The 25,479-nt window shown below is 42.9% G+C and overlaps 1 protein-coding gene across 3 annotated transcripts; it reads left to right on the top strand.

The window, feature by feature from the left end:
- Positions 1-1,765: 1,765 nt before the first annotated feature.
- LOC309410615 (plasmanylethanolamine desaturase 1-like) lies at positions 1,766-23,436 on the top strand. 3 transcript variants are annotated; one of them, XM_082007048.1, is made up of 6 exons: positions 1,766-2,162; positions 5,793-5,912; positions 17,320-17,411; positions 18,969-19,113; positions 19,789-20,001; positions 23,074-23,436. In XM_082007048.1, exons 1-6 carry the CDS (start codon positions 1,916-1,918, stop codon positions 23,193-23,195), a joined length of 939 nt encoding a protein of 312 aa, XP_081863174.1. In that variant the 5' UTR covers positions 1,766-1,915; the 3' UTR covers positions 23,196-23,436. The 3 variants fall into 3 exon arrangements, with proteins under 3 accessions (XP_081863174.1, XP_081863175.1, XP_081863176.1); XM_082007049.1 differs by having other exon boundaries at positions 17,320-17,402; XM_082007050.1 differs by lacking the exon at positions 5,793-5,912.
- Positions 23,437-25,479: the final 2,043 nt, after the last annotated feature.

Genomic DNA, 25,479 nt, shown 5'->3' on the forward strand with positions numbered 1-25,479 from the left:
GTTACCCTCTTAATGCGGGCTTCTGCTCCGAGTCTCAGCAGCCTTGTCCTACCTATGCTGATGGCTGTACTGGGTCCCCAGGACGTTGCCTGTGTTTCAGACGGTGTTTCTGAAAGGTTCGGCACTCGTGCGATGCTGAATCCTCATGGCTCCACGCTTTCTCGGGATGTGGTGGTACCATGACTGTACTAGTTTCACCAGTGAACTAACTTGCGATCTCTTCCCTCCTTCCCCAGATAATGATAGAGAGAAAAAGGAACATTCTTCAGGTGTGGCGTGGGGACCAAACCCTCTCCTCTATGGTCTTCTGTCTTGTCACATTGAGGTGAGATTAGAAGGGGCTTCAAAGCGCCTTTTTCCTTTTGCGAGGTTTGTCTTTAGCAGCTACACTGACCTCATTACAGAAAGATGCAGTTTTATTCCAGCTGATACCAACGTAGAGCTAATCACAATTTTCCGAGAGAATTTGATAACCCATCCAAAGCCAAACCTTGCTAGCAACTTGCTGCTGCTTCTCCATGCTGACAGCCCTTTTGCCTTGACAAAACAAGATGACTAACAGATGTTGAAGGTATCTTGGGAAACACTCCCAAGAACCGTACCTCAATTAAAACTATTTATATCTTTCCTATAATTTACACATTCATAATGGGGACATACAGTCAGATATCTCAAACTGCATTTAAAGGCGCCATATCCTACTGAACTGACATTAATTCATTCACATTTACACCACTTCCCCACCAATGTTATCAAGGTCACTGTGACCCTAAGAGGATCTTAGCAAAACCCTTTGTATCAGAGCAGCCTAACCTCACAAATGTCTAATGAAGACATCAGCATCCCTTGATGCCAGAATATTCCCATCACTCAGTCTAAACACAGCCTGGTCCAAGAAATTGAGGTACCCCAAGCTAATGCCTTTTAATTGGCTTGTTACCCAATTAATAGAAAATAGAAGACTCCCCCCCCCAATAAATACCTTCTGGGTGGGTACCGCTGCAGGGCCCAGCTGAAACTGGCCTGGGGTTGTGCTTTGCCGTTGCTTGCGCACCGCTGTCACGGCGTAGAGAAGCGTTGTATTCGCCATGGTGTATTGTTTTCAAACACGTAACCTCTGCATTACACAGACATCTGGTTCAGTACTTCACCCCTGTAAATGAGTCCATTTTTAACGCTAGGTGGAATCTAGTAATTATTTGAAACACTTCTTATTTTAGTGCTATTTTATTTGATCTTCGAATAAATATGTTGCAAAAATTATTTTTATAGACATGATGTAGTACTTATGTATTTCTAAGAGCTTTTTTGTGTCTTTTTTTCTTTTTCCAAGCTGAAATGTGTTTATTTTTGAGCACATCGCTGAGTGGCCTTAACCACATCTGTTAAGGAGCACGGGCTGGATTGCCAACTGAAGGGACCGAAAATGATTTTATTGGCACGATTACGGTCTTGGCGCGTCGCAGTAAACGTAGGGGCTTCCAGAAACCTAATTAATGCCGTCCGCCTAACGACTGCCAGCAGCACCCGCACCCGCCGCCGCGCAGGGGAGCACGGGGCCGCGGCGCCGCCAGGGGGCGCGCGAGGCAGCGGCCGGCGCGGGCAGCGCGGGCGGGGCACGGCCGGGACCTGCTCGCCCAGCGCGCGCGGCACCGGCCCAGCCCCGCGCCCGGCCCCGGGCCCCGCCAGCGGCTCCGCCCGGCCCCGCCGCCAGCCGCGGCCCGCGGGGCGGGGCGCCTCCAGATGCGCCGCCGACCCTGCCCGCCACGCCATTGGCTCCGCAGCGCCGGGCGGTGCTGCCCATTGGCCCGACGGCAGCGCGGCGGCGCCGGCGATAGGCGGGAGGCGGTGCCGGGGCGTGGCCAACCGCGCCCGCTCGCCCCGCCGCAGCTCCGCGGCGCGGCCCCATTTCCCGATGCTGTCGCGGGCCGCAGCGCTGGCGCCGGGCGCCTCGCCGGGGCCTGGGCGCCGCTCGCCGTCGCCCGCTGGCCTCGAGGACGGGGAGGAGCCGCCGCGGGGCCGGGCCATGGCGAGCGGCGGCGCCGAGAGCGTCCCGCGCCGGGCGGAGGCGGCGGAGGCCGCGGAAGAGCCCGAGGGCGGCAGCCGGCGGTGGGGCGCGCAGCACGCCGGGGCCCGCGAGCTGGCCGAGCTCTACTCCCCAGGTGAGGTGGCGGCGGGCCGCGCCCCGCAGGGCCGGGCGGGCGGTTCCCCTCGGGCGCTGGGGCCCGGCTCCCTTTGCGTCCCCAGCGGCCGCTGAGGCAGCGCGGCCCCTCCGGGCGCAGCTTCGGGGAGCCCCGGAGGAGCGGAGGGTGCCGGGCCGGGCCCTGTCGGGGCGGGCGTTGCTGGGCTCCGGGCGAGGCGGCCCAGGAGCCCGGGCTGCTGCGTGCCAGCGGCCCCCGGTCCAGCGGCTGCCCGCCCTCGTCTCGGCTGGGGCAGAGCTGGTGCGTGTGGGTAGTTAAAGCGGGTCTGGGAAACGGGCCGTGCGTTGGGCCCCTCGCTGCGTTTCTGGTACCATCGAGGGCCCTTGTGCTGGCTCCCGGTGTCTTAGAGATGTTCTGTCAAGCCAGTGGCTTCCCCTCACTGCGTGCGGTGGGGGAGACGCTTTTCTGTGCGGCCATCAAGCGACGCTGGGTTCCAGTCCTCCTTTGCGCTTGGACGCTTCTTATTTGTAAGCTGAGACTTGATGCATGTACTTAGCACACTGCTTTTAAAGCAAGCCTTTGAGAGGTGAAGAAAGCACTGTTATGGAGAGGTGAGATGGTCAGCTTATGAAAAGGTTCCAGTGCGAGCTGGAGTTGATGTCTCAACTGCAGACCCATGGTCTAGCTGCCGGGGTGGAGATTTTCAAACTCGAACCTGCCCAGAATGCTCTTCCCTGTAAAAACAAACAAACAGAAAGTTAACCATTCCATTCAAAAGGAGATGTACAAATTTGGTTGCTAGGCAAGGTAACAACAGAAAGTTTCACTTCAGAATATTTATTCAGTGAACTACTCTGACATACCCATTCCTGGAACCTCTGAAAGGGGCAGAGGGATGTTTGAATTTTTTATTTGGTCTTGTCTTCCTGAAGGTCACTATTTGTCAGAGCTCACTAAAGTGACTGTAGCTATTCGATTATGTTATGGAAGTATCTGCAAACTCCTTCTAAGATGTCATTTGGTTTTAGCTCACAGCGTGAGCAATGCTAGGTATTCTTGCCATTCCCAGTGAATTAATTCACAGGTGAAGGATTAGGATGGGGAAGACACGCTTCCAGCGTCCTGCAGTTTCTAGCAGGTCAGCTAAAGAGCTTAGCTTGCACATTCAAGGCATTTTCTGGAAAAGCAGGTATTCTTACTTGCACAGAGCCAAGTAATGATAAAACAAATGCATCATTAGTTTGTCAGGTTTTTAGACTGTTTGGGGCAAGTCTGCCCATTTCAGCTTGCATTTGGTCACCTCTTCCTTGCCTTGAAAGAAGGTAGTGTGTGACGTCCTTCAGCTGGTCTAGATAAGCAAGTTCTGATCCAGGCTGTGACTGATTGCTGTGCCTTACAGAAAAGCAATCGCTAACTTTACCTATGCAGAGAACTCTTGGTCGTAAGGGATAGATTTTGTTCCCCAAACAACTTGCTACCCTTATCTTTAGCTGTAGGTGGAAGTTCCTGGGAAGTAGTATATGTGTAGTGATATCTATCAGCAATGAGCTGTGATAATATATTAGATGTGCAATTTTCTTCTGGAGTTTCATAAATAACTTACATAAACCACAACAGAATATGTGTTCCGGTGGAAGCATGTGATGATGAACTACCAAGTTCTTGAGAATGGGGATTACATACAGTTGTGCGGAGTGAATATGGCTCTGGAGTATTTCAATAATTTCTTTAAGCATATACTTTGTGGCTTTGGCACTGTATTCCTTCATGTGGGACATACGTTTAAATTTGCTCTTTAAACATGAGTCATTGGTGCTGACTCTGCTCCTCCGACTGATTCGAGTTCCCAGTCTGTCCAGAGCTAGGGCTCTGTTTCTGGACTCGGATACCTCCAGACAGTCGTCTTAGGATCCCCTGTGTTCAGTCTATGCAAACACCACTGTACTCTGAACTCATGGGACTTGCTGGTAAGGAGCCTAGTGTTTCCCCACAGTCAGCTAATTGTTCCGTGAGGATCTACCCACTTAGCTCCTCTAATCAGGGTGTGGTTTTCTTATGCAGGAAATGAGTGTTAATTAACTCTTACTTTCATTACTCCGGGGATCTCTATAGAATCTCCCACGTCGTGACCTGATGCTGTCTTGAAATATGCTTGTTCTTATGTCTTAATTAAATTTTATGATTTTCTTCTCTGCTACTGCAGATGATGTTAATTTATATACTCCTGGTCCTTCTAGAACAAAACTCTGAACTGTAAAAGTCTTTGTTCACACTTCTTTAAAATATTGCACTGTAGGCACGTTGGAGATAATACTGATCCTCCTTTGATGTTCCTAGTTTCCTTTTCATTGCACGATACAGTTGAGAAGAAGGACTTGATCCAGCATTTAGGAGGAGAAATTTGACCAGACAGTAGGTCAGCACAGAGGAGTAGCAGGAAAGAAGCTCCTGTCCTGAACACATGCCAGACACGGGAGTATGCCTGTGCTCCTGTGAGAGGAGGATGCGTAGTCATTACTGATTGTTCCCCTGCACATTGCTTTGCCTCAGACTTGAGTGGTGCGAAGTGCATGAGGCTGTAGGAAGGAGTGGGGAATGGACTGCAGGGCTTGGCTGCTCTGGGATGCCACGGGCAGGAGGCAGTTGTACTGGCTGGCCCCCAAAAATAGGTGAAGACTGACCTGTCTGCTCCTGAGCATTTTAAGAGCTAGGGCCCTTCTGGACCAAGGTGGCAGCTCAGATCTCCGTCTTGGGTTTAGGCATTAAAGGTCTGTTTCTGATGCCTTAATCCATATGGGTCTTGCATCGGGAGTTGCCTCGCTCTGAAGGTCAGTGCCTTGTGAGGATCTAGTGGTGATTAGCAGCAGGAAGCTTCTGCCTGTCGGTCTGGGTATTTGAAGTGTTACCATACTCTGATGTGTCTGTTCTCTTTTTACAAGCGATAAATGAGGTTTCTGTAGACGTACATAGTAGTACAGCAAGGTACAAGAGTGAATTTGTGCCAGTTCTTTCTCTGCTTATTCTGTCTCTTCTCATCTCAGAATGGTTGAGAGGCTGTAGCCTTCTGCTTGGGAGCAGAAAGGCAAAGGGAAGGCTGCAGGAGTTAAGTTAAGCAAGCTCAAGAAGTGTACTTGCAATGTTAGGAAAGCAATTCTAGGGCCACCAAAATACAGGATGATGCTTTTTCCTGTTAATACAACAGCTGTATTTACAAGCTCTGAGATTTTAAATATTACAGATCATAAGGTGACTTAACTACAGGGCATCTGAGGCTAGAAATTTGTTGCCAGATTCAGCCGTACCAGCAGCACTGAATGTTGCATGAAATGCAAATTTGAAAAAAGATATGATGCGGAGGAACGTTATGCTAGCAACCACAGGGAAAAGGAAACTGGGACAATGTGAGAGGATGTCTGATTTGTCCCTGTTATTTGAACAAGGGCAGAGGGAAGGGGTTAGTAGTGGCTTGGGGAAGAAGAATGTCATTTAACAAAATATGCACACCTCCCATGGACAAGTAGATTTCAGTTTCAGTTCCCTGTCAGACGAGTGAGTCATCAGGCAGCAGAATACTCTGTCTATATTATTTCAGACTTCAAAATGTCCTCTCAGATAAAAGTAAAACATACTTTTTTCCTTGTTTCCCAACAGGAAAGAGACTACAAGAATGGATCTCTGTCATCTTATGCTTCTCTCTGATCTGTTTCAATTTTTACAACCTTCTCTTCTACTTGCGACTGGAACACACGCCCTCTGTTATTGTTGGGATATGTAAGTAGGAACTGTTCACTGCTGTGAACAAGGCAAGATTGTCTGTTGTAATGCTTCAAACAAATGTGTGATCTTTTAGGCTTGACTTGCTACTGGAACGGGAGAGGGACGATTGTGCGTGTGCAATTGTAGTGCACAATTGTGCCTCTGAAACTGAGACCGTTTGTAAAAATTGTTTCTGCTTTGTGTCTTTCATTTCATTGGCTTCTCAGCATCTTAAAGGTGAAGTTTTTAATGTAGCTATTTAAGTTTGGTGTTCTTACATAGTCATTGCAAGTGTAAGGATTATTGAGAGAGGAAGTAGCTGTCAAGACTGTCAAGTTGGAAACAAAATAAGTTGAGCGACAAAAATATGTACAAAAACTTTTCAGAAAGCAAAAACCCAAGAGAAGTCTTATAAAAGGTGTTTCAGGCATCAAACTGGCTTGATTTCTACGGACTGATAACTAAAAACGAGTGTTTTGGAGTATTATGCATTCATGTCAGGATACAAAGTTTGGCCTTTATCCTGAATGATGACTTTTTTCCAGCAATATAAGAAAAGTTGCAGCTTTCTTGTAATAAATGTGACTCTTGGTCTCTTATTACTTCGTTTGATTGGAAGCATAGGCAAGCAAGCTCAGTCTTATATCTTTGCCTTACATGTGTATAGGTATTTAAGTCGGCTGGATCTTGGCACTACAGAGCTAGCTGGTCTAGATGCAATGTGAGCTGGTGATCTCACCTTTTCGGTGAAGGAGAGGAAGAAATAGTAAAAGATTCTAGTTTGGTGCTGTACAGCTTTACTGGGAGAATTGGGAATTGCATGGAATTAGCTAAAGGAAAAACTTGTCTCGGAATAAGCTAGGTGTGAAAAGGCACTCCACAACATTCACTACATCATTCAAAGCCTAAACCTGTGTACAGCTTGAATGTTGCTTTAACACTTGGAGCAAAAAGTATCGGTGTTTACAGGGGTGAGCTTTGTGGTGTTAGAGTAGTACTGAAATGCTGTTGCACAGAAACTTTATTGAGAACAGGCAGAAGGGAGGGCGGTGGGGCAGGCTGAGCTGAAGCAGGTGGTCGTCTGTGGCTGACTCAGTCTGTTGGCATTATCTGGGCAGTAAATGTTACTGGTAGCTGTATGGCCATAGATGTATGGGAGGGGATGTGGGACAAGGAAAGGGGATTGAATTTAGAAATGGGAAGAGTCAGCTCTGCAGTGCATGCCTTTCATAATTTTCTGGTAAACTTGTAATATGGGATGAGGGAGGGGAGACAATAGTAACTAAACATTTCACCAGTCTTCTACTGTACTTGTGATGCATATTGAATGCAACATTAACTTGTGTTGGGTGTGTATAAACGTTTATGTATTTTCATATAAATTGCCTTGTTAACTGAACATATGGTGTCATTCATTAGGCCACCATATAAGCTAGCTACAGGTGTGCAGCTTCTGTGCCTTATAGTAAAAGTAACTTTTCTATAAACGGTGTGAGGTGTTGCACATTTTAGAAGAGAATGGTACTTGTTTGTAATCACTGTTCCATATTGCTAATGATTTAAAAAAAAAAACCCAAGCAAAACAAAACAGCCAATTCGGGTAGCGATATGTGATAGATGCTATGAATTTCTGTCAAAGCTGAGCAGTGGTAATTCCTGACGTCTGTTTAAAGGTTATTGGCTTTGCGTTGGGGTTGAGGGGGAGCAGTGTCTCTTGCACTGCGAATCATACCAGCTCACTTGGCCTAATCTAGTCTTGCCTGCTCTCAGCTGATGAGGTGGAGCTGTTGAGAGGACTGGAGAAGAACATGGCATGAGAACTGCTCCAGAATGATGAGGATGGTGAGGACAGATATAGACAAGAGAATCAGTAACAGTGGTTAACCTGTAGTGCAATCTGTTTGCAACTGGCTTTCATCTCAAAGTTAATATTGATAAAAGCTTGAGTTCTCTGATATCCTGGTTACCAGTTTAACTGATAAAGCAGCCAATTCACTGATAATATTATTTAAGTAGCAGTGAATGATTAAAGTAGCAGAATCTGGATTCTGTGTAAATAAAGTAGTGTGGAAATAACTGATAGTGTGTACAAAAATGAGTGCAATAAAATAATAAGCGCTGCACGCTATCTTGTTTTGCTGTCTCCTTTCGAGACATTTATTTCTCCAGGTAAAGTGTGAATGATGTCTATAATTCCCGGTGATGATTAGGTTTTGTTAAGTTTTGTGAAACTAATCTCCATAAATATCCTGATTCCTAAATACTGCGTGCAACACAATGGCTAAGATGGGAATATTGAGTCACAGACATCATCAGATGTGTTCCTGTTGAAAGCTTTGCCAAAGCTTAGATTAGAATATTAACCTTTGAGTTGAGATCACAAAATAAACATTCTGCTAATAAAGACATAGCTCTTGGTCAAGTTCTCATCAGGTCTTTGGAAATCTGAAAGCGATCAATGATCTGGTGGGCTGGATCTGATCTGCTGCACAGACCTGTTCATTAAGATGTGTTGTTGGGACCCCTGTGTACTCTTATGTAAATATATTTTTTTTTTCTTTCAAGACATAGGGGTAGTTTCAGCCTTCCACATCATTTCATCTAGCCTAAACTCTGTATCTCTAATTAAAGGCTGTGTTGTATCTTCTTCTTTCATGCCTTTGACGGCACACATAATTGTAGCATGGGTAATACTGTAAATATCTTAATCTAGAAATTCTTGGGACAAAAAAGATCTGATCCTCCTCTTAACTGGCAGCCCGAAAGCATTTACTTCCTTGTGCGATGTGAGCAGGTAGTCTGCTAAGAAATGAACTCACGTGGCACGCTGTCATTTGCTGTGCTGAATCACCTATGGGTACTCGTGCTGTGGAGTGAGGGAAGGCAGGCAAGAACTTTATAGGCAAGGCCTTGTTATAGAACAGCTTTTGAACGAGGTTGTTTTCTGCTGACTAAAGAGGATCTTGCCAGAAAGGAAGAGGAGCCCATCTGATTCTCTTGTCTTCCAGGCTGGTTTAGCAGAGACATGAGACAATTCCCTTTCCTTCCTCACTGTCCAAAAAAAAAAAAAGAGAGAAAGAAAAAGAAAAAAAAAGAAAAAGCATAGGCAGGGGATGGATTTTTTTTTTTCTGTGTTAGGTCCAGTCATGCCCTGTTCTGAATGTCTTCAGCTGCTGAGGAGCTATGAAAACTTTCCTTTTCATGCAAGCTGACAGCTTTGTAGATTTGAATTTGGTATTTTATTTGCATGCACACAGTTAACTCCAGGGTAGGCTTGGTTAGGAAGGCTGTGTGTGATGGAGGTTTAATACCCCCATTTTTGCAGCTGTGGCTGACCTTTCCCACTGCAGTGGGGCACCATCCTAGCAGTACTGCAGAATCAGAGCAGCCTCTGCTGCTCTAACAGAAGCTCAGTAGTGCTGGAAACAGGCTGCCATAGGTATTACTTGTGTGATATGCAGAAAAGCCTCACCAAAACGTGTAAGATTAGGCTTGAAAGCACTTGTGCCTTCAGGTGAGTTTGTGGTGTCCAGCATATTATTCCATATACATGAGTTGGGTATATATAGGTGGTATATTAATACATCTAGATAAAAAGTTTGGCAAGTTACACCGTGGATTGTGTTTTTCATTTTTCCCTTCCCTCCTCATGCCTTTGTATAGGGTTTGACTTGTTTCTAACAATTGACTTTCAAGAACAAATGTGGCTGCAGATAATACTGTCTATTACAGTATTTAAAAAAAATTAGTTAAGTTTGTGTTGTAACCTGTTTATATGCATAAGAACTGCCCCACGTAGGGCAGCTATCTTTAGAAACATCTTGTGACACAACACAAGATAGAATTAATCATTGCTGATTTGAGAGATGGGGAACTAATATTTTTTTTAATATTAGTTTAAAACCATTTGAGGTACACGTTTCATTATTGCACATGTTGTGGGTTGGCTGGACAGAGCATGCAGAAAGGAATTGCTTCGTTCACTTTCAAAATAGAAACTTGATCAAGGCCCAAACCCTTTTTGTTTCAAGCTTGAGTAGCTTTGCAGAGCTGCACTTGGTTGGCTGCATTGCAGAACCAGATGATGTGTAAAACATGAAAGCTCTGGCACACATTGGAGTAAAAGCACTCTAGAGACCCTGAACACTTTACAAAATGGACTGCTGTGCATGTGGATCAGCTGCTTCGAAGTCCTGCTGTCTTCCAGCAAGAGACAGAACTGTCATTTCACGATGTCATTTCACAATGTCATTTCACTTTGGATTTACTTTGTACATGAAAATGAGTTTCCACTTGAATTTTTTATTCAAAAGGTCCCTGAAATTACACCAGGGAAACCTCAGTTAACAAGGAAAAGTTATCCTTTACTTCAAATAAGCCAATCTTTATCACCTGCTGTCTCACCTCACCTGAAGTAACTACCCGCTACGTAGCTGTAGGTAACTTCGTGTTTTTGATTCTAAACTTACCATCTCTTAAAGATGGAGACTCCACAAGTTGTGATTAAAAAGGCAAAACTTCGATTCTACGTTTTGTTGCACTTCGTACTGCACAAATGCAATTGCGTTGCACTGACACAACTTGTATTACATCTTCTGTTGATCCATTTTGTAGCAGTTCTGTGTGTTAACTTAGGAGCTCCAGGCCTTTCCTGTGCCAAGGGATCCTGGAGGCTGTTGGTCTTGAAGGTGGAATTATGGAGTGTAATTGCTGGTTTGCGCTCAGGCAGGTGATGTTGACACCAGTTATCTGTTCTTCATTTAACTTGGATTAGGGGATGAACTTCTCAAGCGTGGTAGCAGGTATTCTTGGCCAGGGTGGATGAGGGCTGTAGCCTGATGGGGCAGAGATGAGCCCTTCTCCCCACCTGAGACCGCTCACCCTGGTAGCAGGGGTGCGCTGGTGTCATGGCCCCATCTGTGCTTTCCTTCTTGCATGCGCAGCAGACGTGCTATTGCTCTCCATCGGCGGCGGGCGCTGGGACAAAGAGAGCTTTGTGTGCTTGCTGAGCTGTCAGGGGCTGTCTTAAAGCAGCAGGGGACTTCGGCTCCAGGATTTAAGAACTAGTAGCCTCGGTGGCCCTGATTCCCTCAGGATAGCGCCTCTTGCACTTCAGAACACCAGCACACGCTGGAGGGTTGCCTTGATGGAGCTGGTTGTAGTGAGTGGTGACAGAGCGATCGGCTTCAGTGGGAGAGCGCAGGCCTTCAACAAGACCAGCAGTATGGCTGCCACGTCCCGCGCCCGGCAAATGCTCAGGTATTAGGTCTCCTCTGGGTGCCAGCCTGCAGGCACAAAACTGCCTGCTGCTCCTGAGAGCGGAGCTCACCCTGCCTGATTCCTGGGAGCGTTTTAAATGGATGAAACCTGAAGATTAGTTTGATTAGTCATAGTAATGCAAGTATTGGAATTTTTTTTTTTTTTTCTGTGAGGGAAAATTTGCCCTTGGTTTTCATTTGGTATCCATTGTTCTCTGTTCTCTTAAGCTATCCCGGGAGAAAATGATTAATTGCATTTTCTAGTAATGCATTTTTGGAGAAAAGTAGTATGCACAATGGTTCTTTTTGTTTAAGAACCTGAGGCCTAGGTAAAGTTGTCAGGATTTTGTCATTTAAATGTGGTGGGTGCTTTGCAAGCACTCCATCAGCTGGAGAAATAGTAGAAATAGCCTGCTTTGTGCTAATAGACTAAGATTAAAGATATGAAAATAAAATTTGGCGGTTCCTATCATTAAGTTTATCAGGTAGTGATTCTTAGCCAAGTCATGCTTTTGGTAGAGGAATATTTGCATTAGGATCTGCTGCTGTTCGACTCCGGGGGAGACAGTACCCTGACGCCTTGGGTTCTCCTTTTCCTGGTAGCTTCTGGCAGTGTCCCAAGCTGCGTGGTTTCTGCCTCGAGGCTGGTGTTCAGGTGTGTCGCAGTTAGAGGTGAGGCAAGAGGTGTGCCCTGTTCGTTCCCGGGCAGCGTTGCTGGGAGGCAGTGGATTATACCGGCTTTCCCGTAGCAGGGAGCGACTGGAGTATGCGGGGGAAGGAGGGGAAATGTCTGCTATATGAGTAGCGTGCCAATCTTGCACAATAAGCTTGTGTGACTTGGGATAGTCTTTTCTTGTGTCTGGAGTGCATGTATTATAGACCCTTATTTGAAAACCCAGCTATAATGTAATATAACTACTATATATTATAATAATAATCCATACAATGTCCAGACCTTTCTGCTATTTCCTAGTTCAGCTATGTTCTCTGCTTACTTGCACTGTTAGGTCCAGTTATGACTGAACATTTCTCAGCTTTAAATAGCCAAAATAATTAACTCTTCTTTTTTGCTTTTAAGCTGCTACACTTAATCCCTGAACATTTCAACAAGTATAATTTTTTTAGCCTCGTAACTTGCCATAGTGTCAAACTCCTGCCTTCTCTGTACTGAAAGCCACTAAATGTGGAATGCAGATGACAAAGGCATTTTCTTTTTATAAGCATATAAGTAACAAACAACTGTTAACTTTAGCATATTGATTTTTAGAAAACAATTTTTTTCGCTGGTGGGATTAGCCACTCCCCCAACTCTTTAGTGCTGTAACATTCAACTAGTTTGTACAGTCACTGGTTAAAAATGACTGTACTTCTCAATGGTGTTACACAATAGCATCAAGTTATTTAATAACATCTTATGCTGGTTTTTCCTCTCCAGAGACTCTTAACTGAATTTTTACAGTAAATATGAAACTTTATATAATCTACTGTAAGGCTTCTGGGTTACAGTTTGAGAATTATATTTATGCAAAGCCAGGCTTACGCTTGGCTCTGTAAAGTTTTGGTGAAGTACAAGTTTTTGTTGCAAACATGCAAAATTATTTTTATCTCTTGAACACCTTGTACCACAAATGTCCCACGCTCATTTTGCTTCCGTCCGCTCGCACCCGGGAGCAGCCAGGTTGCAGGAAGTGGTATGTGACTTGCTGAGAGGAGAAGCCCTTCGTTAAGGCTGCAAGTTGTCATCTCTCGGTTCGGTACTTAAACAAGGAACAGGAGGAGTGGGGGCTTTTCTATGACACAAACCCCTACGTATTACCTGGTTTCTGAACAGAACACAAGCGGCAGCAAAACCATCTTGTGTCGGTTATATGTTTGGGCCAGTTGTGCTTCCAGCCCTGCGACCCACAGCCTGGCAGGTGACCTGGCGGTCAGAGTGCCAGTGCTCATGCTCTGGCGTGTCCCTGACTCAGACGAGGGACACCCGCTTCCTCAGCGGTGTCCCACGGGTGCTGCTGAGCCTGTAGGCATGCCTGCATGAAGGAGCACAGGAATGAGGTGGCTGGAAAAGAGCAGCCGTTCTAGCAAATGTCTGTGTCAGTCGTGTTTGCTTGTTTGAAAACATCTGCTACTGGTTGAAGTTCACTTGTATACCTTTGGTCTCCCTGTTTGCTAGGCTGTTTTCTCCTGATTCAGCAGTCTGCTTCCAAAAGAAAAAAATCCTGGTGTTTTCAGCAAGTTCTGCAGCTTGCTTCTTAACTGCAATGCCTTCTTCCCCTCTTCCTGTGTTTTCTGAGTACTCCCCTCTTCACATATAAGCCATAGATGGGCTGGTCCTCCATCCCACCGGTCAGCAGGCTGGAGTAAAATTAGTGTGTACAGAGCAGCATTTCTCTAATGCTTTACTGATCTTGCTTCTAATGAGTGTGTGAATCCATCATTTGCAGTTCAGATATATATCTCTATACTGTAGATATCCTGCTTTTTCTACCTTTGTGATTAACTCTTAATTCGCGTTCAGGGCTGTCAATCTTACCTCACCCTCCCAACCTTGATGACAGAGCATCAGGATCTTATACCACCTTAGCGAAGTAGCTGAACACCTGTGCCTTGGTTTAACCATTTTAACCAAAGACAGCACTAGGTATATGAGAATACGGAGTGCAGTTCATTGCTATCTGATGTGCCTTTTGAGTCTGGAGACAGGATGCAAACCAAGTGTTACCATCCTAGTCACGTATAACCTTTGGTACAGTTTTTGCTCTTTTATTACAGCTCGTCATACACAAGTGCTGATGAGTGAGCAAGCCCTGCTGCAATACAGCTGAAATATGATTTCTGGTAGTTAGGGTTTTTCAGATTGCTCTAGTATAATGCACTGCTTCAGGCACCCGTCATTCTTTCCTCTTGGCTTTCTACCAGCTGACATCAAAGTAACATCCAAAATATCTGTTGAACTGTCAGTATTTTGCCTCTATTTTTGTTGTCCTTCCTGCTGTTATTTCAAGCTCTGATAATGCAGTGTGCTGAAGGCGGTGAGGGTAAATAGGGTGATTACCTCAGCAAGAATGGTATTTTGGTTGTTGCAAAGTGAAGTGTTGTTTGGATATCTTCCCCCTGAATCAAGGCTGTTTGCTCATTCAGCTGCTAGGTGCGGATCTAAAAGCTATTGTGCTCCACCCTGAGACATTCGTTGTAGCTTACATGTGTGGTCCGAAACAAAAACAAGTGTACAGAATTTACTGCTTATAAAAAAAAAAAAAAAAGCTGTCTTCAGTATAAAAAGGTGATACATAAAGGATGAAGTGTCTCCTGCTGTATTTAAGAGTCTGGGCCAAGTAGATAATGTATTCAGCAGTGGGGATTAATTTATAACACGAAAAGAAAGACTTTTGGGGTAGCAGATGCCACACTAATCCTGATTTTATTTCTTCTCCCTTTTTGAAAATGAAACATGAGGGGAAGGACTGTAGAGGTGAGGGATCAGCTAAGCAAAAGGTAACCGCAAGGAGGGGTGTATCTGAAATATGCTGTGCTGCATGCACTGTAGGCAACTGCTGTGTCCTGAAGATGGAGAGCATTTGATCAATAGTAACAGAACAATCTTGTCCTCTTTCATGTTCTAAAAATTACCTGCTCTTTAGCAATTCTGCTAATGTTACATGAACTTCATTAAACTGGACTCTCAAGGCAGCTGATCTAAGCATCCTGACTGGAGTAGGAAAATCGGGCAAAGTCCAGATCGTGACCAGGGTAAACAAAAGCTGTGTGATCGTTAGGGAAAGATGCACATTCATGGTTTTGTTTCCTGGCATATCTCAGATAGCTTTTAAGTTTCTGTGAGAGAGGGAGGAGTAACAAGATGACTTGGAGTCAAAGCAAGATGAACCAGTATACCAACAATTTTAACTTTTGGTTTGGATGACAAGTGAGTTGGAATTGTCTTGCCTAACATCTAAACAGGCAGAGGGGTACCTGCCTGTCACAAAAAGCCTCAATACTATAAATGAGAAGCTGTGCTTGAAGAAAGTCTGCAGACACAGAGAGAAACAAAAGCTGGCTAGTGGAGGAGAGAGCCGGGAATTCTCCCAGCTTCACAGACATCTGAAGAAGAGTTGGTGAAGCAGACAGAACAAAAATAACTTTCCTGCATCACCTCTGGTTTTGCAACTCCCTGCTGTTTCTGGTGCAAAGACTGTGTTACAATGGGCGACTACTATAAATACCCTGATTTTTGTAAATATTAACGGGGAAAACTGAAGAACTGTGTTCCAGCCACTCTGACCTGGCCCTGTGCCTACTTCTCTGTTTTGCATGGACTCCCAGGCTTCTCTGAGAACTGCTAGACATACCAATAGTAAGTGACTCTGCCTTATGCTCTGAACGCCAAATGAGAGTAGAGAATTGCTAACCAAGCTCCTTTGAAACATATGTTTTGAGCACATAATTTTTGTATTTCTGTTGCTGTGACTCATTTAACAGTAGGTTGCAAGATCAGTATATCGTGCTTTAATTGGCATGAACTTTGTATATGATTTTTAGGGATTCGCACTGAGATCAGACACTATTAGTTCCCAGGTATATCGTATTTGCACAGTACACAGTAGCTATTTTGAAATTTGGGTCATGCTTCTGCTGAATTCTTTTAACCAGACCTGCAGGCATTAAGTGTGTGGCTGCCTTCCCCTTTCAGAGCCTGAACGCTGGGTCTGCACGGAATCACCAGGTATGCTTGTATACATATTCACCAGGTGGTTGATCTCAGAAAAAAACCAAACAGAAAGATCTTTCTGATAGTTTTATTAACCTGAAAGGTTAATAAAACTGCAGTGAAAAAGGATCACGTTTCTTACTCTGGTTCATTCTTCAGCAAATCTAGACTCCATCCAGGCCTGGTTAATGACTCTTGAAACCTGCTCAGAGCAAGATGTGCAGGCTTGAACTGGTGCCTCTTGGTGTCTTTCTTTAAAGGTCTAACAGTCTGAAGTCCCTCATGCGTAGAGGTCCCAAGGCAGTGTCTTGCTCTTGCTGTGTTGCTGTTGCCATATTGCTGTGCTGTATGCCACATTCCCCTAGCCCCTCCATTAAAAACAAGGGAACCTCTTTGGCAATCTTCTTTGAATTTTCTTCCTCAAAAGCGTAAAGAACCTGGCAGTGGAGCTCATGCAGGAGGGTGTCTCAAACTGTGTTGGAGACTTCATTATTAAAGGGATTGGGAATCTGGGAGTCGGATGACTTCTGCAGGTGAAGAGTGATGGGTGTCTCTTAAACACCATCTGACAGATCTGTGACTACCTGGAAAATATGCATCTGCTCTGATCAAATAACATCTCTTAGATCCTTACTTTTAAAGGCCAGGATTAGCCAGAAACTTGGGTAGATAGATTATCCTGAAGTAAAAATAGGGCTTTACGTGCAAGAACTGAAAATCACCTTGACTTGACTGCAGTTTTGAAGTTATTGTTGCTGGCAGCAAGAAAAATCTTTACACTTGTTGCAGCAACCTTTGTTTTTAATGGTGTATCTAGCTTAGTACGCAACTCTTGCAAGTGTACAATGACCCTTACAGAGAATCGTTAGTCTGGTTTCTGGGGCCTTGCAGATGCCACAGTCTTGAAGTTGTTTGATGTTCCAATCTTATTTTGTAAATTTTATTGTTGTACCCAGGAGTGGCTTCTTAATTAGTGCTTATCTGTAGTCGTTGGAGTTCAGTGCTTCTTGTTTACAGACATGAGGGACCAAGGGAGAAGAGGAAGGGTCTGCAGATAGTATTATCTATTGGGATGGCTTCAACAGCTGTTTTATAGCAAAGTCATGTGTTAAACACTACTGAAGAAGAGGGTAGGCAGATCTAAGTGATTCAGTTCTAACTTACTAGCATTTTCCATACCAGCAATTGTAAAGATTTGTCAAGCCCTTCTGTAAAAGATGGGTTAAACACACAATCTTGCTATAGATTTAATGAAGATTGTAACTGTCCATATGGTGTCTTGTTAAATGTCTTTTTCCTAGTTGCCTGATCTTATGTTTATTCAGATTGGGTAGATCTCATGTGATTCTCAGTATCAAAGTTAGAGGTAGGTAAACAACTTGTAAAACAACTATAAAATGTGAATACACCAGTAAAAATGCTTGTGTATATTTAACTGTCTTTCTCCTCATTTAAGTTGCAGGAGTTATTACGGCTGACTTTCTATCAGGATTATTTCACTGGGGAGCAGATACCTGGGGATCTGTGGAGCTACCCATAGTTGGAAAGGTTTGAGATTCTTATCCTTCAGCTTGAAAAAGCTATTAAATACTTTTTTGAAACATGTCACAGCTGGGAATGCTGGTTGGACAGCGTATGTAAGGTGTATCTTTCTGCAGTATTGCCAGTGTAGCCAGCTCCCCCACACCCAGAACCCTCCTCCACTAAATGGCACGGTAATGCTGGTAAAGTGCCATGTTTACGCTTGGCCTAGGTGACATGTGCAAGGTGACACTGTTCCATTTTATCACGTTGCTTAAGGTTTGCACACACTTTTGCAATACCCGTGTTCACAGACCTTCCCAAGGTACTATGCGCATGGCCTGTGACAGCACAAGCGTAGAAACCTGGCCAGACTAGCATAGATCTTCCAGAAGGCCAATAAACAGATGTAGAGAATTGTTCCTGTAACTAAGCTCTCTAAAAGCTGTCTTGTAAAACATGAAGATGCTCCAGTAAGAAATCTTTCTAGTTCTCTGTGCTACTGGCCTCTATTGTAAATGTATGAGAACGGTGATGACAATATTTACATTTGAGATGTGTGATACATCTGCAGCTACAAATGCCAGATGCTTAGTGGAAGGTGCACTGACTTCTGTAATAAGCAGTAATCTGTTTTTTAAAATAAAATTATTCATAGCTACCATTAATTACTCTTCACAGTGCAATATTAAAAGGATCTCTATTGATAAAAAAGTGTATGGGATATTCCTTGTAATTATCCAGAAATACATGAGCTAGAACAGCAGAATTAAGACTGTTGGGTTTAGGCTTATTTTTATTCACCATCAATAGACTTAGTAGTCCTTGAATCCCTGCATCTCTGGACCGTAGTTCAAAAAAAAAAAAAAAAAAGCACTGCAGGAGACTAAAGCACTGCAGCACTAAATAAACAACAGTTCAGACTGGTCAGGACACCTTTGCGTAGACTGTACATGATGTGTGTTAAAGGCAAAAAAGTACACTTGTTTTACTGTCCCAGTACTACCTATCACATTTGCTTTGTCTCCTCTGGGATTGTGTATTCAGATGTGATTTCTACTCCTAGAGCAGATTTTTGCATAGTCTGTTTGACTTAAATTGGTTTGTGTACTCATTTAACTTCCATCTATTCTGTTAATGCTGTCATTTGTAGCCCATACAAAATGTTAGGTGACACTTTCTTTTTCTTTTAGTGTTTTCTTGGTTTATGCTGCTTAGCAAGTGGCTTATATTTGTGAATGTCACAGACTTATTTTGTCTGTGAAATTAGGATGCTGATGCTTTGTTTTTGAGACGTAAAGGCTAAAGGTCCTAAGCGAAAATTAAGAAGAATAAAACTGAAAAGCGATGAAAAACTGGATTTGAGTCTGGGAACTGAACTGCTTTGCAAATATGAATCAAATTATCTGAAGTATTGTCATCACAACAGCTTGACTCCTGCTTACATGCTTTGTACTATGGAACTCTCTTAAACTCACAGTCATCAGATTTGAATGTGTGTGAGGTTTTTTTGTTTTTTTATATTTTTCTTTCCAAGATCATTATTGAGCCATGGTGTCATGTTCATCAATTTGTTTTTTTCAGGCTTTCATCAGACCCTTTAGAGAACATCATATTGACCCCACAGCAATTACCAGACATGATTTTATAGAGACCAATGGAGACAACTGCTTTATGACACTAGTCCCCTTGGCAAACATGGCATACAAATTTGTTTCTTTTTCCCCAGGTAAGCTGTTATTTCTGACTTGTGTGGATTTAGCATTTTAATGGATACTTAAATGAACATTTGTCTGTGTGAAGAGACAAGGAGACTAGGAGAAATCAATGAATGCAGGATGACGAGTAATAGCTGTTGCAAGCATGATCCTCCTGGGAGGAGGGAGGGGAAACTTTTTTTTTTCCTTGAAGGTGGGGCAACTAGAAGGTGCGACAGCTAGATTCTTTAGCTCAACAAAGAATCTGTGGCTGAAGTCTCACAAGGAAGCATTAGAAGTTACAGAAAATACTCTTTTTATAAGAGGGATCAAACTGTGTGCATATAGGGAAACTTCATTGTTGTAAAGTGTATAAAAACACTTCATCTCTGTATAGAAGTACTTTATTTGCAAAGTAGAAGTGCAAGAATTAAAGGATTAATTTAATTTTATAGGTGGTAAACTCAGAGTTTAACTTCCTGTTTATGGCGAGTTGACAGACATTGGCACTTACCAGCCTGTCTTGTGACATTTTGGAATTGCTTATGGCTCAGTGGCTCTCATGACACATCTGCCAAAGCAGATTCATTGAGGCCTTTGTTAGTTCATGCAGCACCAGGCAGCTCTGTCTGGGCAAGACATCATTTTCCTAGTAGAAATATACCTTTTCATAAATGGTATTTAAAGATACGTATCTTGTTTTGCAGAGGCATTATATGAAACATGTCCTTGGGAGTGTTATGTCTTTGCCCTTATCATCTTCATAACCATGACGAACCAGATTCACAAGTGGTCTCACACGTACTTTGGTCTTCCGCGTTGGGTCATATTTCTACAAGACTGGCACGTTATCCTGCCACGGAAGCATCACAGGATCCATCATGTGTCTCCACACGAGACGTACTTCTGCATTACAACTGGTACTGCCATCTGGTTCATACTGCAAGCTCCCTTTAGTAGTCTAGTGCAATTCTCCTGGCAAGATGTAATTTAGTGACAGCCTATTAAATACATAGAAAGTGACATGGTGAAGTTAACTGTGCTTTTAGCTGCACAAGCTCTTGGCAAAACTATAGTTGTTTTTCTTGCGTAAAAAATGTGGGGGGAAGATTTGTGGCTGACTAAAAGGTAACTTTCAGCCTGACGGGGTAGTCAGTGGTACTCAGATCCGATTGCATGGAATCTTGGTAATCTCATGCTCGTAATGGATTTTCTTCATTAAAGTCTTAAAGCTGCTGTTCCTTCCAAAGAGCATATCATCTGCAAGTGCAGCTTATCTTGAATGCTCATTTCTAAAGCAAGGCTTCTGGATTTTCAGCATTCATTCACTCTGGGGATGGAAGAATGGACAGGCTTGCAGAAAACTGGCTTTAGGTTCCTTTTACATCTATATTAAGTTTTATGCCCACTGTACAGGTGGATATACTTAGTCACCAGGGTTGTACAACCTGAATAAGTTACCAAGTTAATCTGACAGCTGGAAATAAACCACTCTGGTTTTTCATTCTGTCATTGGCTTTGACAAACAGCTTGTCAGTTTTGAAATCTCTGCAAGAAACAAATCTAGTTCTCATGACCAGAATGTCATGTAAAAACATGGTACAATTAAGAAGCCTGACTTGACAGATGATGACAAAAATCTTGCCACCCTAAGAGTTTTTTTTCAGTCCTACTATGTCCTGAAAGTTTAAGCCTGACCATAATTAGCAGTCTTGGGCTAGCTGCTTTTTTTTGCATTAAAAAAAAAAAAGCATGTGCTAGTCTGCCATAACACAGCACGATTAGACTGTATACTTGGATTTTCCAGTGGAGCAAAGTGTTTCTGCAGCCCTAATTCTCATTCTTCTTGGGCAGAAGTGAGGAAGAGGACAGAAATGTGCTATTTAAAAGGGGTCTTTACAGGGTAAAATAGAACTAGATATTGAAATGCACTTGTTAGTGACTTAAGAGTAGGGAGCCAAGTCCAAAGGGTATACTTAGTTTCAGCACTGACCTGTGTACGTAAAGGTCCACCACCGTATCATTGCCAGGGAAGGTGTCAGCTAACAGGGCTTTCTGGCATTCACGATGGTAAAGCTTTCGTACTGACTGCCATTTTTAGACACCAGGAAGGAGTTGTCCATTCCTTGAGGGGTGATGGCTGTGCTAATGAGAATTGCATGGGCTGACTTCCTAAAGGACATTAGTATACAGTGGGTTGAGTGGAGCTGCAGGATAGCAGGTGAGCTAGGAAAGGTCATGTCCAATTACAGACAGTGGCTGAAGACAGTGCCAGTTTTGATAGATTGTTAAAGCTGTAGTTGTGTCTGATTAGGAATGATCCAGCTCTCTAGAAATACGATATTTTTTAGCAGTCAATATCCTGAATGTTCTCTCCCTTTAGTATTTTTGTCCTGTAATAGCTATACACATAGTCTAAGACAACACCAGCGAGAACAGTTGTTTTATTCCTGCTGGCCATGTCACTGCCATGGGGACGGTACTCGGATCCCCCCGAGCTGGCTCTGTGGCACCTTTCCAATGTTCCAGTCTTGCTCATGCTATCCTGCCTTTTAGCTCTTTCCTCTAACATGAACCACCGCTGTTAGCTCACTGTCTTCATTGTGGTAACTTCTTCATTCCTGCCTCTCCTTTGGTTTTGTTTTCTTATGCTTTTTTCCCTTTTCCAGAAATGTACATGGAGTAAAGTATAACATGTGCTTACAGAACAATTCTCTAAGTGTGGAGTAACTAATATAACCCTGTGTACATCCATCTCTTCCTGGTTGTGGGAGAACTTCTACAGGGAAATAATGTTTCCTGGTGCTGATTTCTTTTGTTTTTCCTAGTTTTACAATATTTAATAAAACAGAGGCCTAAAGTTACTATATAACACATTGTAATAAAACCCTGTGAAATTGCCTCTTCATGTGCTCTCCTGTCAGTTATATGTAGCTAGGTTGGCATCAAAATACAGTGTCAGAAAATCAAGTTAATATACTAATTAATATCCTAAAAGCAAGACACAAAGCCCTTCTGAATTCAAGGCGAAGCCTGTGTGAGTTCCATCTTCGCAGTCTGTACAGTGCAGTATTTCTACAAAGCATTCAAAATACCCTAAATCTGTAGGCTAGGAAAGATGCATTAAACTCTTGCTGCATGCAGAACATGATGGCACTTATTGCCATTTTTACATAAAATGGTAAAAGCCTTGTTGATATGGGTATCAACCTGTTACTGCCTTTCTGGTTACCTGGAAGCAGAAGTGCTCTGTTAGCCGAGTTGCGCAGCTGTGGGAGTGTGCTGCTAGTGGGGCTGCCCTTTTAAGCCAGGAAGCGTCCAACGTCAGCTACTGTTAAATGCAGCATGGTACTACAAGATTTCCCCATCGCAGGCTTCATTAGCAGTCCGTTATGCAAACTTTAATTTTGCCCAGGGAGGGCACAATACATTTAAGTACTTTAAAAATGAAAACTTACGTTGGAGCTATTTAAACTTGCGGCATCATTTAGAAAAAAACTTTCTTTAGTTTGCTGAGCCTTAGTTAGTGGTGTTTAGGTCCCAAATAGAAATCATTATTTTTATTTTCTTTTAATTCTTTCTTTTTTCTAGAAACTGTGGCGTTGATGATAAATACGTATTTGATGTTTCAGAGCCATGTTGTATTTACTTTCTTGCTGTACTACCTAATGAGAAACACAAGGAAAAAGCTGAGCTGGCTTTGATGGGGGAACTCATCATGGAGGAAAACAGCTGAAATTGTTGTGTTGGGTTTTTTGTTTAGTTGCTTAAATTTCAATACTAAATCTAAGGTGCTACTGATACAAGTGTCTTACTTCTAACACAAATTTGATGGTGCCTTTTCTGATAGCTTTGCAATGGCCGTAGAGTAGTCCACCTCTCTACATTTACCTTGTGTTTAATTTAAAGAATGTTATTAAATAAACATTGCAAGACATTGAACTTTGGATGCTATGACAAACTAATCCTTTTTTTCCTTTGCAATCACTTAGGTTGGCTGAACTATCCGTTAGAGAAGATAAGATTCTGGAGGTGTTTGGAGAACATTATCCAAGGAGTTACTGGGGAGAAGCCAAGAGCAGATGACATGAAATGGGCTCAGAAAGTTAAATAACTTTTGCCAGCCTTCTGCAATCCTTAACTTGTTGCCAATGTTTTTTTAAAAAAAAAAAAAAAGCCATCAGCCAAATTCAAGACCTGCAAAGAAATAACAGACTCTAAAGCACAAACTAAAAAGTGCTAACACAGACTGTAATGAAAAGAACTAATTCTTAAAACAATACTTGAAATGAAGATGATTACTCTTACGGAGCACCTTTCGTTTAGCCATGTCTGCATACATCTTAGAAAATACTTCATCACTGTATCTCATGAGGCTATCAAGCAAGCCAGACGGCAGGACAGTCACTCCATTGGTACATGGTGGCATAGTAAACGTGTGTTGTATCAACATTATTTAACACTTAAAAAATAGCTTGTTGCCTAAGACATATAGGGAGAGTGGTGACAATGCTTTGTCACTTCATGTTTGAGTCCAAATACACTGCATGAAAACAGTGTGTCAGAATAATGGAAGCCTATAAAATCATCACTGTTCAATGCACTTAGTGACTGATGAACTTACTGCTCTATCTTCACTATCATGTTAAATCTAATTGATGTGGAACAGACTTCGAGAATCCCACTCTACCAGTGGGCCACGAATCCTCAAGTGTCTTCAGTTTCCCTTAAAATAAAATTGTTCTACTCTCTACGTGGAATTGAGCAAACCGTTTCTGCATAAGCCTTCAACTTAACAAGCCTCTGAGGAGAGGGAGGGCACCCAGTACAACACATGCTCATGTTTGTTCATGTGGAGTGCTCACTGATGAGTCTTCTATTAAGTGTTTCCTACCCTGACAATAAATGTTTAAAATAGTTATAGTATTGGGCACATTGCAAATAGCTGTATTCAAGAGCTCAAGGTATCAAAAACTTGTAATGTTAGAAGGGAAATGTCAATGACTGGTGTTTTGTTCTTTTTTTTTTAAGGTGCTTGCTTGTTTCTGTAAATAATATAAAGCCTTAATCTCTTCTGGTGTAATGGAATAATATTTTAATGTGATGTTTGAATGTATGTAATATATTTATAACAAAGCAGATGGTAATACTAATCATGTTTGTTAAGTCTTGTTGCTGTTCTTCATTCATGCACTGTCAGCACTTAGTCCAAGAACTTGATCACTGGCTGCAAAATGCTTCATTCAGGTGGCTATTCCAGCCACCTGAAACACTTTGCAGACTGTTAAGTCTTATTTAGGTTGAAGTGATCAACTGCTGGTCAGCATTGTAGGACCTTGACACTATTATGCCAGACTTCAACACCTTTCAAAAAGTGCAAGTAATTCTCCTTTGGATGTGAAGGAGTAACTGTTGGATTAGGGGGGCAGAAGTTCCCCCAAGAACATCCAACACACACTTTATCAAGTTAATATGATTTGTTCAATTCTTTTCTAAATGAAAGCTTACTGATGGTCATATCCAAGACTGTTTTCCCTTCCCTAGTTGTAAATTGTGTTGAATTCATACTCTTTTCCTGAAGAGCAGGGTAAAGTGTTTTTGAGGCATAGGTTTAGACTGACCTTGATCTCAACTTCTTCAGATATGATGGACCACAACTTCTGAAAGGGTTTGGATTTGGCAACTCTACTTCAATGGAAACTGCTGAATGCCAATGTGTCTGAGCTGAGTTCTGTGGATTAAAATCACAGTTGGTGCCTTGGTTACAAAATATTTAATGTGTTTAAATGATTCAGACCCTTGGAGAACTTTATACCATTACATGAAACTTTGTCTATTCCAGTTGTCATAGCAAACAATACTTCCAGTTCAGCAGGAGTCTCAAAATGCATTGAATTGAAATTGGAGGAAGAGGGAAGAATATTCCTTTAATGCTGTTATTGTGGAAGACAGGTGTGTGATTTCATACTACCTTTGGTGAAAAGAGCACGTTTTACCCTTTTTCTCCTACCCAGGCCATCAAAAGCCTTGGCAACAAAGGCCATGTATAAGAATACAGCGTGCTGGGGAGGAGCAGGCAGGAGGTTGCAGGTGGGCAGGTTCTTTGTTAATTATTGCCTACTTCTCCTAGATTGGGATGCTTAAAACATGTGATGCTGTGCCAAACCTGTTGGCTCAAAGTTGTTCCTAGAAGTAGTTTTATCTCTACTTGTTTTAATTTCCAGGCACTGACTGTTTAGCTTTGGATTAAAAAAAAAAAAGAGATGTGAATATAAATTTGTGTGGGAACAAAGGTAACTTCTGGTACTGCGGAAGTCAGTGTGGTGATCATTACTCTGAACCAGTGAAGTTAGATCTGTTAATATTTGCTATTTGTGACTGAAACTTATTTTTAAATA

Source organism: Phaethon aethereus, assembly GCF_964289735.1.
Source record: "Phaethon aethereus genome assembly, chromosome: 16".
In the NCBI taxonomy this organism is placed as follows: Eukaryota; Metazoa; Chordata; class Aves; order Phaethontiformes; family Phaethontidae; genus Phaethon; species Phaethon aethereus.